The sequence below is a fragment of the Rhopilema esculentum genome, chromosome 13 (genome assembly GCF_057945365.1).
Source record: "Rhopilema esculentum isolate cy_ngs chromosome 13, ASM5794536v1, whole genome shotgun sequence".
Lineage (NCBI taxonomy): Eukaryota > Metazoa > Cnidaria > Scyphozoa > Rhizostomeae > Rhizostomatidae > Rhopilema > Rhopilema esculentum.
In genome coordinates this window covers 8,798,377-8,816,300 of record NC_142827.1, presented here as the reverse complement: position 1 = coordinate 8,816,300, position 17,924 = coordinate 8,798,377, and the positions used below count along the sequence as shown (strand labels likewise).

The window sequence follows — 17,924 nt, the reverse complement described above, 5'->3', positions numbered from 1 at the left end:
CTTCATTATGAAAGTAAAAAGAAGCCAAGAAACAGCTGTCGAGAAAAATTTCCTACACGCATGCTGGGCAGCATTCGCACGCCCATTTAAAGCATGGATGGGCGTATTCAAGAAGCAAAGATTCACATTGCCCGCTCAGGTTGGAAGCTACAAATTTTGTTACATAAATTGAAGGCAGGGGAAAATCACCGTCGAAAAAAAATATGCTGGATATTTTCTACAATTCTGAAAGTTACTCTTTTCGCTCTTACTATATTTGCCATGTACGGCGAGAACGTAGGCGATCATGGTTCTCTACAACTTCCTATCGCTAGTTGTTCTCAGCAATTAAAGGCTGGTACCTTTCTTCTCTCTTATCTGGGAGTCAAGTTGCCGTCCCTTCGCTTAGACTGCCTTTGTCTAACTCTGCTCCTTTATACTTCGATTCACTCCCTTTGTGTCAGTTTTTCTAGCCCTTCCTTTCTCATTATATGCCAAACAAACAGGAACTGTCTTTCAGACTGATTTTACTAGGCCTCTATTCTTCCCGCTCGATCTAATATTTCTTCGTTTGTAACGTGGTCTCTCCAAAATATTTGCCTGAGAAACCAAACTTCTACTTCTTCCAGCCTTCCCTCAACTGCTACTTAAAATTTCTGACCTGCAACTACATTGTTCAAACAAGTTTACCTGCACAACCAAAGGGTGGCGATGCGATAAATACAGCCTTATTTAAAGTAAAATAATGCTTTAAAACAAATGGTTCGATGATGAATTCATATTCTTCAAAATATTGTCACCTTTATTGGCAAGAACTTTGAAGAAGAAATAAGCCACAAATTTAGACAGCAATTCTTTGTTAATTTAACCAACCGAGCGGATTTAAATTAAACCTAGTCGTTTATTACCAACCAAAACCATTACTAAGAACTCTAATCGCGAATGCCACACTAAAACACACTTAATTACGTTGATAATTTGCTTAGCATGTGTATAATTATGATGTTCGGTATATGTTCTGGATTTATTAAGTTTGCTTCCTCATCACGAAAATGATCGCTCAATGGGACGGTTGATTTAAAATACAAGCACAATTGGTTAGCAATACAAAAATTCAATTTTGTAGATAGTCTTGCAAAAATGCAAATGAAGCTGCAGTATCGAGCAAGATCACCGTGATAAACATGAAGGGGGGTATATTCTCAGTTACACACAACGAGATTTTTGTAACATATCTTCCGTAGACCATTGCAAAAGGAAGAAATGGTAAATTAATTGGAGAAATGATCCTTGGTCGAAAGATAGAGCTCCAGGGCCTCAAGGCCGCAGCTGGAAAAGGGAATCAACTAATTGCTGTATAAAACGCTGTTTGTTATTTAAAATGGCATTCACGAAAAGATTGATTTTTAAAATACACAATGACGTAATAGAGCGCTTATACATGATCAAACCTTAAATCTAATAAAATCCCAATTTGAAATACGAAAAACTCCTCTAAAATCCACAACTTCAATCTAAAGCAAAACTATCATTGGAGACAAAATATACATACCAACACTACAGATAAATTTACAAGTTCTTGAACTGACTGTTTACAAAACCTTTATGATCTCTATCCTGCGGGATGGGGTTTGGGGTTGAATGAAAATACAAGGCCTAGATAAAATTCTACGAATCAACCGGTGAACGCAGATAATATAAGAATACCTAGTAATTTGCGACATAACAAATAATGGCTACTGTCAATTCTTTTAGCTACTCTTTTAGCCTCTCTTGGAATAGCCAGTCTTAACCTTTGTTAACTTAGGTCACTGAAAAATATTTAGGCTTACCAGGTCATTTGCGATTGAGGTCACGGAATCTAATTCTAAAAGGGCTTCCTATAAACCAATCTCTAAAACCAAAAACAACTTTGGCACTAACCTCACTACAAATGATCTACTCAGATATTGCCAAATTAAAATGATTCAATCGAATTCGATTTTTCTTTAAGATACCCTGATTAAAAATATCATACAGCCATAACTTTGTCTTTTTGATATATTCTTGTGAAAAAGTGCACGGATAGAAATAAATTAAATGAATGAAAGATTCAGAAATTAACTTAATCACAGATACTATTCACATCTTCTCCAGCAGCTCGGGGTTGCTTTCCATAATCAACATGAGTAGCATGTCAATGTACTGCTGCATCCGATGATTAGCTGTTTCTTGTTTTTTTAAAACTTTCAAAACTTCATCTTTATCAGCGGAGAGGAGCTCATCTGCCAATGAGGTTTGTTTCTAGAAAAAATACAATAAGTTAAATTCAAAATGTTGAAGGAAAACTTTGGTTGAAAAATCGTAAGTCGGGTTTGGGTTTGATTCGCTTTGATAGGTATTGAAAATTTTAATCCTCTCAAATGTTCATCCTTGGTTCATTATATGCTTACGCCAGGTTTGCAGTTTTACAATAGCACTTCAACCGCGTTTACAACATTTTTGCAACAGCGCTTACAACAGTTTTGCAACAGCGCTTACAACAGTTTGGCAACAGCGCTTACAACAGTTTTGCAACAGCGCTTACAACAGTTTTGCAACATCGCTTACAACACTTTCAACTTTTACAATTTCAGCTGCAACTCATAATAATAGACAATACCAAAGTAATCAGCCAGTCTTCTGAAGTTCGAAGAAAAATACCCAAATTAATACAATAAAGGCGCTAAGCATAATGACTATTCCATGGTTCATTACAATGTGAAAAAATGTCAACGAATCATAACATAACTGCATTACCCTAAATGAATTTGAAAAGAAAATCAAAGCCCGGAATGGCGAATCTTGCACCTGCAGAGTACACACAATACACCAATTTAATTCATGGCCTAGTTTTAGAAAATTAGTTCAAACTTCTTTGTACATAATCATTAAATTTGGATTCGGAATAAGACCAAGATTCTAGTCTACATGAAGTTTTCATGTTGATAGTGCTGGGGACATTGATTTTATGGTGAGATAAAGTTTAGAGTTATTAGGAAATGAGGCAGACGCTGAGTAGGTGCATGTAGTCCAAATATTGGGTTTGTTACTTTTGTTATTTCGGGTTGTATTTATGATTTTGGTGTATAGAACAGGACTGTTCGAAGCAAAGTAGAACCATCCCTGTTCTATACACCAAAAGCATGTACAGCTCTTCCTATATAAAACAGACCGAGAGAAAGCAGTTTCTATCAGATCTGCATTCACGCAAGCGGTGTATTGAGATTTTTCTTTTGAATTTGTGTAGGTCGGTTTATTGGTTACAGTCAGCTTTTACCTAGAATTGTAAAAATTCAAGAACGTGCCTGCAAAATTTTATATGATGATCATGTCAGCCCATGTAGTGTTTACTCTCTAAAACTCAGTCTCTAAAACTTTGTACAATACAAGTTTCGCGTCCTAGAGCATTTTGCATAGAAAACTTCAAACTATAGAAACATCATCTAGCTACTCATTGATTAATCCACAAAGAAACATTCTAAAACGCCTCGAAAAATGATTTCAAAATAATCGATAATTCAAAAGGACTACTTCGACACCAAACAAGATTGCACATACCTGTTGATCGAAGAATGTTTTGTGCTGCAACAACTGATCTCGTAGGTCGTCTTTTGAATTCTTCAATTTATCGTTTTCCTTTAAAAAGATTACAAACCCAAAATTAGCAGAGCTATGAAAACGAAAATGAAAAAAAAAACAGACGAGGAACAAGAGGTAGTCGATTGTAACAGGGTGGCAACTGTCGGATAGGCGACTGGGGGTAAACAGCGAGAAATCTTTGAGAGCAGTTGCAATGGCAAAGGAAGAATGCAAAGAGGAAAAAACAAATTGATTGTTCTTTTACCTATGAAAAGAAGTTGGAAATTCATCAAGTTTATTGCGAGAGTTACGACGGAGGAAGTCTATTGACTGGAATTGAACTTGGAACAAGCACCTCCCATCAGGACTATTTTTCTAGAAGTATCACAACTATAACTGACTTTTTTGCAAAGCATGATAAAGTAGCAAACGGCAATTATTTCGAATTTTTATTAATTTTAAATCAAATTTTTAAAATTAAATAATGAAATTCATTTTAATTGACTCAAGTTTGTTCATCGCCATCACAGCTATGATATACATCTTTTTCATGATGATGGAGATCAGATATTTGGATTCAAGGTTTGCTTGGTTTTGTCATAAGAAAACTAAAGCTGGGTCGCTGAAGAAATTTCTCCTGGCCTTACCATTTTAAGTCGACCGATTTCTTTGAGCAATTCGTTTTTCTCGTCATACTGGAGGCTGAAATCTCTCTGCTGATAACGCAGTGATTCTAGTTCATCCGTCAACGCGGCTATTTCCTGTCGATCAAAGAAAAGCAGACTTCAATATGTTATCAAAGACGACTTGCAAATACAAGGATGTCCATAAACAAGCATGCTAGAGTCCATAAATAGTACTTATCGATTTCCTAAATGCCAATAATAGGATCTTTGGTTTAACGAAAAGCTTCGAATATCTGAATGCCTAGTTTTGCCTGCTAAACCGAAACAAAACAAGTCTAGTATTTCAAACTATTGTCAACCTTGAAAGAGTATATTGAACAACATAGAGAAAAATGTGTAAACATATTCTAGAAGCGTGGGTGTAATGGATATGATACCCATATTAATAGAGAAGTCTTCCTTCCTTTTCTGAACAATAAAGCCCTCAAAATCGCAACAAGAAAATTGCGTTAACTGGATGTGGTAATAGACATTTCATTTGTTTCGACTGGCCTAGCTCACGATCAACAGCTGTCTGAGTGCCACAAGATCTTGTCCATATCAACCCGAATTCCTGGAAAAAGACAATATTTATGAAAAATGATATATACAACAAAAATACCTGTAGTTTATCATTCCTAAGCCTTTCCAGTTCTTCATTTTTTAGTCTTATTCTGTGTCGCAAATCTTCCAGCATTCGATCTCTTTCAGATAACAAGTCGTTCAATTCATCAATTTTTAGTTGGGCGAAGCGACGGTCCTGTGAAGGAAAATATTCATAAATTTTAAACAAAAAGTTGCGATAAAACCTGGAACAAGCGTTCATTTATAAGCTAACACTAGTTTACAAAATGAAGAAGAATCGAGACAAGAAGATGAAAATCAGTGCAAAATAAAACTAGAGACGTACCTCTAAACAAATCTCAAGCTCTTTTCTTAACATTGGTTCTGTTGCATTCAATTCCGCGATCTTGGTTTGTGCAGTTCTTAGACTATAAAAAAATTGCCTATGTTTATTATCAATTCAAAATAGGGTTTATATCCAAAATATTTGACTTGTAAGGGTAAAAGCAATACAATACACGAAGACTCAAAATAGCAACGGCTAAGAGAACAGACGATATTCTAATATCAGGGTTTTCTATAACGATTTTTATTTCTTCTTAAAAGACAGAGATAGATAAACATTGCCATAGAAAGCATAAGAAACACCAGATCTTGATAACAGATCTTGAAAAAATATCAACATGTCCTAAAATATAAACTTTTACGTTTGAGGATTTTACACTTAATACAACTGTTAGTGAAAAAAATACAATATACATGATACTCTGGACCCTTAGCAAAGTAACGCTGGAATAAAAACCTTTAACATATAAAATATACCAAACGTAATACTTACACTAAGCAAAACAAAGGTATAACAAATCTAGCAACAGACTGTAAAACAAAGGTATATTTTATGGATACTCAAGTGGATACATACTCAGAATGTATCTGTTCTAAATTCTTTTCATGATCCCTCTGAACCCGTGCCTGAAAAGCCAAAACACAATGCAATAAAAACATCACTCATAGTGATATTCATATTATCCTTTATACTGGACATCAAAACAACCTACAAGCTTTCTATAGCGATAGGTGCATTACGTCACTACAACTCTCACTTGAGGTCTGCGGGGTTTGGTAACAAAGATTTACGTCACGTCACGCCTACTGCAGAAAAATACACTTCGACTTCTACTTGAGGTCTGGTAGCACAGATTTCCCTCATGTTTTCATCAGCTTTTGCAGATTTGAAGTCCTAGAGACCATTGAAATTCAATCGAATGCTACTTAAGAGAAAATTGAGCCACGTTGATACTAATCTTTAGACAGAGTCCAGAAAACATTACGGTCGCACAGTGATTGTCCGGTGGAAGGTTTGAGAAATAATAGAAATTGGGAGGAAGGTTTTGGTAGAAAACAATTCTAAAAAAAATTATTGAGACACCTTTTTTTGCACTTGTTTCTTTGTTTCGCTTTAACAACGCACGTTGAATCTATCGCAGACCGATTGATGGTGCGAGCCACTAGGCTTTGATGGGGGGGGGGGGGGGGGGCGGGCGCTGGGTAGTGGGACAAAAAAAATTTAGGCCAAGCCCATTTACCGCCAGAAAATACATCCGAAAAGAAAATAATGTTTGTGTTCCACGATTTTAAAATGTTTCAATGTATATCATAGCATTTCTATATCGATTTTATTATTCGACATATAAAAGAAAATATTATTCTTGAGCGGTAATGTTTTGAATGATATTCTAGCAAAGTTCAATCGCATGCGATAATTACCATTGACCCAAACAAATGTCTCGATTTATAGCGTCTGAGACCCCTTATGCCCTAGCTACTCCCCAGATACGCCCTATCAACGGTGGGTGCCTGAAAATTGGAGGAATGTTTTGACAGGGAGAAATTTTGACTGGAAGCAGGTTAAAGACATTTCTGGACTCTGTCTTTAGAGAGGATATCAATGCAACCACACAAAACAAAAGGAAACATTATGATAGGAAAACTGCTTAGCAATGACTCAAAGAATATCTGATTACTAAGTTGCATTGCTTAAAGAAATATATTAGACCGTATACCACAAACATTTTCAATATAAGTGATTTTGCTTGTAGCAAAGAAATTTCGACAAAAAACATTAGCAATAAAAAGGAACACAAAAATGCAAAAACTCAAACTTATGCCCCAAGTATTGCCAACGATGAATAATATCATAGATCTATGTTGCTTGGAAGGAATAGTATATAGAATAGAAAAGCTAATGTGACGTCACTTTGTATAAGCAACCTGATTAAGTTCGGGTCATCGAGAAGTTTTCACATTAAGCGAGGAGACCCGAGGTATGGATTAAAAAAATGAACATTTATTTCCGGGAAGCTATAGATTGGTCATTTTAAGCAAGTGGTTGCTTGCATAGATACGGTCATTTCATAAAGTAAGATTGAAGAATATTAAATACAAAACAACAGCATTAAATAATGAAGATCAAGTTTGGAATAAAAGTTGTATTCAAAACTCACCAATGCAGAGGTGTACTTCTGGTTGACTTCTTCTACTTTTTGATTAGTCTCAGTTCGAGCCTCATGAAGCTGCTCTTCTAATATTGTTATTCTAAAATTTGCAAAAAATTTATTATAATTAACGAGAGGTTAGAAAAGGAAATCATAGTTGAATGTACTTGTTAATGGAACCCAGAGAAATAGGACAAGAGAAAAATATTCTGGAATCTGGCACGTACATGGCCTACTGATAATCTGAAACTGAAAGTTCATCAGAAATTCTGACAGTTCAAAGCTCTAAACACCGAGAGCAAGGATTCTGAGTTATGATGTGAAGGCCATCGAATTTAATCTTCAAGACAGAGATGACAGATTCAAGGACAAAAAGAAGGTTGACTGATGAATTATGCACGATAGTTGGGTTTGCTGGGAACAGAATATAATAATTATAAGCTTTAACAGTTGACTGATAACCAAACAACATTGAATTTTATGATGATACACTTGACGAGTTTCAACTTAAATTCAGTTAACATTGTCAGTAGAATCGTGATAGACTACAAAAAAGGTCTGCGATGCTGCCCACGCTATGGTTTAGCATACAATTCCATCAAATTTTACAAAAATCAAAGTGCTTAACGATACAAACCAGAAAAGTTTCCATTTGTTTGGATTTTCAGAACAAAAAACTCCGAATGAAATTAAGGACGATGTTAGGAACTTTCGTAATGATTTCCAGATAGTCTAAACGACTAACCTAACGTAAAGGACTGACTCGATTTGCATAAAAATGAAGTACATGTTGTTTGCGATTGCCTAATAACTTGCTTTAAATACCTGCCGCTCTCTGTGGTGACATGCTCTTATTGCTAAAGAATCTCAAAGGATCGAAGAAGGTAAAACTCGATAAAGCCCCAACGGCGCTCAAATGCCTTTGCGATAGAGATGTGTAACAGGAACAAAAATTTACTGTACCCTATCCAGGAACGAAAAGTCAGGGAAAACATATCCATTCCCGTTCCTTCAATTTATTTGCGACTCAACTCAAACAATTAAAATTTCTAAGGGCAGTTTATTGTTTATAGAATTTCGATGGATCCACATCTCACTGCCAGAAATCTGGAGAGAAAAAGCTAACATTTACAGTGGCATGCTTCTGAAGACCAAAAGTTTTGAGTGTTCTTTTAAGGAAAGAAATATTGAGCGAAACTTGATTGAAGGTGTACTAGAATATCATAGAGACTTTGAAGCTGCCATTGTTACTACTTTTATCTGTTTAACGTATTTCTTTTCATTACAGTGAGGGAAAAGTTGATACAATTTCTCTCCATTTACTACTATCTTTTGCGAGATGCGAGCTTTCAAGGTTGTCAAAAGATGTTTTTGACTTTCAGCTCATTTAAAAGTTGATTGTAATGGGGTGTTGTTATGGGAAGACCCCTTAGTCTTGGCACAGCTTGTTGTAATTCGTTTATCGCTTGTTTACATGGTGTATTTTCAGGGAGGCTACCATGTGATTTTCAAACGAAGATAGTCAAAATAATGTAAATTTAACCTATTTCGGCCTAATGCAAACGATAACAGAGCTGTTAAGAACTTAAAACTTGAGAAACAGTTCTTAAAACAGTTCTTGGATTGACATTATAATTCTGAATGAAAAATCGACTCCTGTAAAAAATGTAGAGTGACTTATAAAATAGAATCCCTTTGAATACATAAAACAAAAAAATCAAGTTAGGCTATCGTACCAAAGTAGTTGCTAAGGTTTTCTTCCCATCACTGGCGTGTTTGACAAACCCGAGCAGTAACAACTTCAACACGAATACTGAATGCAAATTAATGATTTAGTTGCCACGGTTAGGTGGCGTTCATTCAAGCAGAATCGAGTGGATTATTCACCATAACTGAATCGCTGTACACAATAAGAAAATTATATGTTTCCATAATAGACTGGTTTGTCTTCTTAGTCCATTCAGACTCATTCATTAACATCTTCAATAAAATGAGCTGGAGCTATTATGTCGTCCGAGTTTGTTGTAAATTACAGTCAGCTCTGCCTTATTCGAATTCGTGTGACACAATCTTTTATTAATTCGAGCAAAATTCTAAAGTCCCGTGAAAATCCTCTAACAAACGCTGACAAAAACCTCTATAATTCGAATTTTTCGTAAGTCGACCATTTTTTAGGTCTCTTGAGGAATAACAACCTTTCCAGTTCAGATTTTTTGCGAAGTTTAAGAACTAAGCTTGTGATTTCCTTCATCAAATTCTCCCAAATTGACGGTAATTTAATTTTTGACTGCCTTTTGAGTCATTTCTATCAATATTTGTGGGGTTGGGGGATGAGACGTTAATGTTTGAGATAATCTCAGCCTACCGCAATCAACAGGATACGCACAAACGACTACATCTCAAACTGCTGTGCAAGTTGCAATTTTTCGCAAAACACGTATAAATCATCCATCTTATAATTCAAACATTTTAAAAATCTCTCAGAGAGTTCTATAATTACACAGATTTGACTGATTCTTTTTTCGTAAGCTTTCGGCAATAATGTGCCCATCACATTCAAATTCAACGAAAAGCTAAGAATTGCCACCACTTTGCCACCACAAAATATCAGCAACAACAACAACAACTGAAGGAATGTCAAACGAAAACAATGGGCAAAGGTGGTATTCAATAAACTGCATCTCAAAATGACAAGACAATAAGGCTCTAGAGCGACCCAGTGCACCCTGCTTCATTCAGTTTCACTCTCCATTGATTACACACAATACACGAGACTGACTTGAGGGCAACAAAATCTTATTGCCACAAGGTGGAATCTGCATCAAAGCCTACATTGAAGGAAATTTCAAACGAAATGATGGTTTCACTTAAAATTTACATTTGTTTTTGCTGACATGAGGCTGGCAGCCTCTTTTCCACAAATAGATAATGGTGCTAAGAATACAACTTGAAACAAATACCAAATTAGCATTCTAGTAAACAATTTAATCTCAAGAACAAAATTTCAAAAAAGCCGAGGGTTTGGTTTTCTTTTCGCCCTTCAATGTGACTTTGACTTCACACAAAAAAATATTAAATATGCATTGCGTATCTCACTAAAAAAATCCTTCACGATAGCTTTGTGAATGCCGACAAAATAATTTTCCTCACCTTTCCACTAATTTTCGGTTGTCACTTTTCGATCGCATTTGCTTTTCACGGTGGTTTTCCTGGTCGATTTGAAGACTCGACACTTGGCTGGACAGTGCTTCTATCTGTAGCAGATAATATTAATCTTTTAAGGCTTCGAATTAAAACTAGGAAAAGAGGAACGCGTCAAAGCTTCCTTGAATCAACGAGTGAAATTCAGCTACAAATTGTCCTAACAAAAAACACAAACGATTATGGCAATTCCTCAATATAATCAGCATTGCAATGAGAACAAATCACAAAGAAAACGAGATCAAAGGGTAAATTCTAAACATTTGAAAATACATTTTCGACTAATTCTAATATCTAGCTTTGATAAGATAAAAGCGTACCGTGTGACTATTTTTTTAAAAAAGCACAGTTGAAATTTATGAAAAAAATTATGAATTGAACTACCAAAATTAAATTACCTGGCTTGCTAACGCTATCATGCTACACTCACTGTCCGAATGAGGTGAGTTATCAAGATGAATTGGCAGACGAAGTTCTTCTGTACTGTTTTGAAGGCTGCAATGAGCTGACTGTACCATTCGAAGGCGTCTGTAGTAAAAATAATAGTGATCACAACTTTTATCCAGATAAAATGATATAGACAGGTGATTAAATGATATAGACCAGATAGTAGACTTTGGTTCTTAGAATTGGATGGTTCTAACTTGCTAGCCCGAGATAAATGCGTTGATAACTCTAAATTAGATAGAAAGTGTTTACATTTTTATCTAAACTCCATGATATCATTCTAAAAATATTTGGAAATAAATCTAATTATATCAAATGATAAGATTATTAAATGACAAAGTCCAGCAAAGAAATTAAGGTATCTAAGGCAAAGAGATTATGTTGTATTTTGAAAATATGTAATATTCTTAGCAATATAGAATGCAAAGCAGCTAGGAAGACACAAAGGTTTTATGACCAGAAACAGTCGTTTTAAATAACGTTCGAAAAAAATCACAACACGTAGACTTGTGTAGTCAAATTTCGAGTCTTTTGTGAAATTTTGCACGTGTCTTTTACTTTTGCATATGTAACAAAATAGCAAAACGTGTATGAATTAATGATTAAGGGCATATGGGAGTGGCAGGCGAGATACGGATGTTTTAGAAGGGCAAAGCTTTTCTCTGCGGGAGAAACTCAATGTTCGTTATATGATTATAGTAAATGCTGTATTTACCGCGCAACTGCTGATCCCGAAACACGTCGGTGGTAGTATGAATGACTAGAATCGAAGATTAACAAAAACTGTCAACAATAACATCAACATATAGCAATAAAATTTTTGTATCAAAATAAATCTGGGTGAGATTCGGTTGATTATTTTCTCTTTTTCGTACCCGGCATAGATTCATATAGATAATGACAAAAGATTTGGAAATACAAAAAAATTCAGGGCTGCAAATGAACCGTTTGACATGAAAATCTTGATTAAGCCGCGTCAGGTATTTATTTCAGCCTTCGGTGGCAAGCGTCTGCTTTGTTTTTTGCGATTAGAATGATTTAAGAAACTCAATACACACTCTAGGGGATATTACATGTGCAGGGACCGCGTTGAAAAGGAGGGGGGCTAAGGGGGTAAGGGGCTGAGTGCCCACGAGACGCTCAACATGTACTTAAAAATAAAGAATGAGCCATCCTCCTGGCTTTCAGCATTTTGAATCCACTTAAAGATTATTCAGTCCCTTTGATATCTTCAGCGGTGCCTGTGTATATAATAAAAAACTTGAAGGGGAACTTGACTTGACTGAAATTTTCACCTTCTTTCGGGTGTCGAGTAGTCTGAGTGGACTGACATTGTTTCATCCGCATCACTTGCTTGACCCACTCCTTCAAAACCTTCTTCTTTCGATTGATGTTCACTCGTACTTCCAAGTAAATGATTGTTTTGAAATATCGATCTGTGCTTATTTTTACGCTTATGCATTCCATGGAGAGGATATGTAGAGTATATCGACAAATAGTCTTTTCCTTTTGATCGGACTTCAGTGTTGTTGTTGTTGTGATTGACAAGGTCTCGAGATGGGCTCATCAAATCATCCAAATCACCATAGTAATCGTTAGTCGACGCTGTGCTATGGGTTGGACTATCCGGCTAAAATTGCAAAACTCGTAATCAAAACAACGAAATGCAAAACTTGCAAAAAAGCTCAGCATATTGAAAATGGGAATGTTGGGAAATAAAACCTGCTCTGGTAACAGAAAATCAAATCTCCATAGAAACCTGTACGAATAAATAAAAATATTTGAGCAGAACAAAAACAAAATATATTAATATAGCATATGGATTACTTTTTACAATAAAACTTTACACAACAATTAAAAATTATGTAAGCATGCCAAAACAACTCTGTAATAGTTAGAAAAAAAATTCAAAATTGCCATCCAAAGTAAGTCTTCGACATCAAAATCTCAAGACTCATTGGCTCTAGGAGGGAGAAGGGTCGCTTGGCAACTTTTGAATCAAAGAAGAATCTTTAAACCAACTTAAAGATTGATCATGTTTTCTACAAGGATGCATCAACAGATAGACCTTTCCTTCAGTTACCTGTGTTGAAAGAAGGCATACCTCACATTATGGAGGACAAAGCTCTTCTCCCCTGCATATCACAAGATTTTTCCATACCCAGGCAAATTAATATCTTTGCATACTTTTTGAAAGCTTTGCATGAACTTTCAAAGGAAAACTTCAATATGCTGTATTTCATGAATCTTTATTCAAACCAAAACTTGTGCTTTTTAAAAAAAGAGCCAGATTCCTATGCATATACAATTTCTAAGGATTGACTACAATAGCAAGATCTAAGGCATCAAATATTCATGCTCCATTTGCTGCTTTTTCTAAGCCACTTACATCATCAAAAAATCCTTCACTGTCTGTATATGATCTGGCTCGTTGTTCAACCAAAATAGGCGAGTCTGGTGGATGCTCATTCTCACCTAAAATTTTGCAAAAGAAAAGCGAATCAAGACAAGGAGATCAACTTAGGCCAAGCTGCTTGAAGTGCCTATGTGGCAATAGCTAAATAGAGGACTATAGGCTAAAACACCTGCACCATCAGTACTCTATTTATATTCAATTGAACTGAATGGGCTGCTCGGTTTTGGTCTATAGAATAAAAATGTTGCTAAAAAATTGCCACAGTGGATAAATAACAGTGTTAAATAAGAATTGTGGTAAATTTCATAAAATTATGATGAAAAGACTAATAAAAGAGAGATATAAATATACAATCAAAATCTCACTAAAGTCCTTAATCAAATTAGCATTGGGTTACCACATTTCCTCTAATGAACGCTGCCCTCTGATAAACGCCGCCCTCTATTGAACACTGCAACTTCAGCTAACCATTTGGAAAAAACGTCACCCTCTGACAAATGCCCCCTTCTATTGAATGCCACATCTTGAAAAGTGGCGTTCATTAGAAAACACACCACTATTCGAAAGCTATGAAAGTTTTTATATCATAGAGACGAGGACTCTGACAGAGACAGGGATATTGACATTTCTTGACATTTCCACAATGTGAAGACATCTTTTATAAACTTTAAAAATTGTTCATACAATCTATATTACGTGTTTGTAGGAAAAAATTGTTCAAAGTCTGTTTTTATTTTTTTTCATCACACTTTTCTTGCCATTTTTCATTTTGTATTGAATGCTGCCCTCTGATAAATGCAGCACTCCATTGAATGCCGCATTCAAAATTTGGAGTTTGTAATAAATGCTGCAACGTTTTTTAGAAGAAATACGGTAGTCAGATTTTCACAGCAAGGCCAAGATAGTTCATCTCAATAACTCTCTAGAGAAACATTTTCGAAAGGAAACACATATGTCAACATATGATTGTAGAAAGATGCATCACACTGGAACTTTTTGAATATTATAGGTACTGAAAAGGCATATTCATTCTATATTAACTTCAGTTGCGATGCTTCATACATTTTATCAATTTCACATTTTTCAAACATTGTAAGTCACATTTATATTTGACCAGCATGTAAATTGGACTCAACATAAGTCAGATTATTTTGTATGGTTTAAGGAGATCCAATTTTTGCAAGTTTGACTGTAAATAGCACTTGTAATGGAGTCTTTAGGCTATAACAATGTGATGTTTTGATATCCAATTACAGACAGGGGATTCTTTAACATAAAACTATGAAATTCTATTCCTTATTAGCCTAAGACTTCCCCACAAGTTGATCCATGATAGCCTACTAGAAAGTGCAATTTTCTTGCAAATTATTCTAAAAACTAATTTTGACCATCTCCATTTACTGTTAGCTTTTTGCTTTTTTGGATGCTTCAAATCATTTGTTGCTTATTTTCAGTCTCATCCATTATGGTAAGCGGTGCAGACACCCCCTTCATTTTGTTTTTTACCTCAGCTGTGTCTCAGCAAAATAAACAGAAGGAGCTACACAAGAATCATGTGACATGTTTTATTCTTTAAGTACTCATACATCATGTGAGCTTTGAGTGACACTTCTTGATAAGAATTGTTCGTTTGGGAATTAACTATAATATCAAATTATTATTTGATTGTGGATTGAAATATAGCCCCATAGATTAAACTTGCATCATAATAGAATACAAAATATTGGAAACATAAATCTATTAGAACCATAGACCAACTATCTTGCAAAAACTTGCCTGATCTTGCCAAAGTCTTTTTTGAGGGGGCAAAAATATGATAAATTTAGTTTTTATATTTACCAATTGTGATTTCCTTCACCCTTTGACAGAAGTCTTGAAAAGTTATTTTACCATCCCCATTTGGATCTAGCTGTTTTAACAGAGGTTCAAGTTCCTGCAAAACAATCATCAAAACATGATTTAGCTACATCATAACCTTGATAGCTTTCTATTTAAAGCATTTCTAAGAGACACAGAAAGCAACACAATTGCATATCATATTTTTCTGTCTAACAGTGCTCAGATTATCCATGCTTGTTGTAACAGTTTCCTGGTTTTTACCAATTCTTATCCTGCCTTCAATTTTTTTTGACAACATGCACCCACAAATCAAATATTTACTCTTTTAGAAAAAATAATAGAGTATTCTTCTGGCTCAATAAATGCATTGCGTCAGGCAACATTACATAAAAATTTTACAGGGCTAGAAAAAAAAGTTGCTCAAGAATAAATCGCTTTGACTAGACAAATAAAATTTTGAGACAAAATTTTCTCTAAAACACGATAGCTAACTTTGGATGAGTAAACTCTGCACTGTCTAATGAGCAACAATTTACGACATATTACTTGAAGGGCTGGAAAGACATTCAGAGTGATTATTACATCATTAAAATAGGGAAGTGTATTATCATATTTCTCATTAGCTAGCTCTATTCAATGTTTTCAAAATTGCAGTTCTTTAATTAAATAGCTTTCTTATGAGTTCAAAGGAAACACATTATTCTGCTGAAAGTGTGGCTAAATGAGATTTCAGAGACAGTTGTGAAAGTTGATTTAAATCATGTAAAGGACCATGTTATGGTTTCCTGTGGTGACCATTTTACTGATTTCAAAAGCCTTGTGTGCAGTACAAACCAGTCTGTAATAATGTACAATTTTACATTGCATGGAAAAACATTGCATATCTCTATAGTTAAAGAATATATATTTCGATTACAATGTAAGCGATAAGGTTTTGGGTGGAAACTTATCCCATGAATGCTGCTGTCATGAGCAACACCGCATTACAACGTCACGATGGATTACTAATAAAACAGTTCACTTCCTCTTGTTAAAAGTAAAAGATTCTTCCCTATTTGCCTTAATTTCAGTAAATCAACTTCTGTTAGACCTATTTTCAAATATTCAAGAGCAGATCAGAACAGAACAGGTCTCTTCATTTCAGCAGAAATCAGACGGAACCACTTCCGCAGCTCGAGGAAATGGCCTCAACCTTCACCTACTAAAACATACACAAATCTGAATGCCTCACGTAGGCAAACTATAACACTATCAAAATAACGATCCTGGGGAAAAGAAGATAAATTCCAAATAAAATATAACAGTGGTCCTTACGTCTATATTTTCGAAAGCATGTTGTTTTCCAAGTTGTAATAAGTCCTCTATTTTCACAAAGCCATCGCCATTAAAATCACACGAATCAAAAACTGGCTGCAGCATTTGCACTACATCACCATGTTCGTCCATCCTCTGAGCACCGAGTCACTTCTTCATTCAAATTACTTTCTATATTTCATTTCTCTGATGACTATAGGCTGTAGGTCCTCCAAAAACAATTTAAAGGTCCCTTTCTTCAATCGTCGTTAGCCTCTAATTGCATGGTGAAACATTCTGATTGTTTTTGACAACAACCACTTACCTATGCGCATGCTCAAAGACTTCCTCCTCCGCAAACAACATGAGTCATGATAGCCCGCAAACGACATGAGTTTGTGTCATAGAAACCACAGTGGTGACTACGATACGATTACGATCCATCAATTAACTTTATTATTACAATGAATTTCGCAACAAAATGAACAGATTTTTAATAACATTTAATAAAGTGCGAGATTTCACAAAATGCAACTGCAAAATACAATTGCGGTAACAATGATAATAGAGATGGGATGAGGAAGTAATTGTCCGATTTTTTAGCTATCTTCAGAAGCCGATATTTCACAAATTTGCTAAAGCCTTGTGTAAAATGCAGGAAAACTAGCAAGATGCGTTCTTTAAGTCGCACATCTTAGGGGCCTTGGAGCAGCCAATAAGTTCACTTCGATAAAAATTGTCTTTTCGTGTATTTAAAATCCAATTTTAGAAAGCAATGATCATTATAGGTGATGAATTTCTATAATATCTAGGTAAACAATGTCTACCAATATGAATCGTGGCCAGCACATGCATTGCCCGTACACTCCGTTTCACGTATCAATCTTTTGATGTGTAATGATACATTTCTTCTGAGTGAGTGCAAAATAATCCTTGAAGTGACATGTGTTTTCCAACGCTGTTAGTCCTCAGCCCTTTGAAACCAGATGGCAGTCATCAAACAAAAACAAGCCTTTTGTTAAAGACTATCCCTAGGGGGAAACAAGTGTTGCTCTCTGTACAGGGCCCATAGAGATAGGAATATATGACAGGGCCCTTCTGTACAGGGTATACCGTTGGGGCCAAGTATGAATGTATTTACAGGGAAATGGCGTTGTCTGCCATCTGTTGTTTGCGAGAATGCACATGCCCCGCGCCCATGTTCGCAGAGACAAAAAATTTGCTTATACTCTCTTTTTTTTATAAGAACAATTTTATAAGAACACGAGCCTCAAAATGGATCAATATTTAAGAACAAATTAAGAACAAGCTGAGGCTGAGCTACTGTAAAATGAAATTTTGAACAACGTTTTATCTCAAAAACGAGGATTTTCAGCCATGTGTGGGTGCTTTTTCGGTGAATATTAAAACATGGCGGCAAATTAA

At 35.4% G+C, this 17,924-nt stretch overlaps 1 protein-coding gene across 1 annotated transcript; it reads right to left on the bottom strand.

The window, feature by feature from the left end:
- Nucleotides 1-819: 819 nt before the first annotated feature.
- On the bottom strand, nt 820-16,829 carry LOC135692315 (rab11 family-interacting protein 3). The gene is made up of 14 exons (XM_065210429.2): nt 16,521-16,829; nt 15,207-15,300; nt 13,341-13,426; nt 12,247-12,581; nt 11,667-11,711; nt 10,903-11,032; nt 10,454-10,557; nt 7,313-7,403; nt 5,731-5,780; nt 5,155-5,236; nt 4,867-5,004; nt 4,227-4,340; nt 3,559-3,636; nt 820-2,262 (listed from the first exon to the last, which is right to left on the bottom strand). Exons 1-14 carry the CDS (start codon nt 16,650-16,652, stop codon nt 2,101-2,103), a joined length of 1,641 nt encoding a protein of 546 aa, XP_065066501.1. The 5' UTR covers nt 16,653-16,829; the 3' UTR covers nt 820-2,100.
- Nucleotides 16,830-17,924: the final 1,095 nt, after the last annotated feature.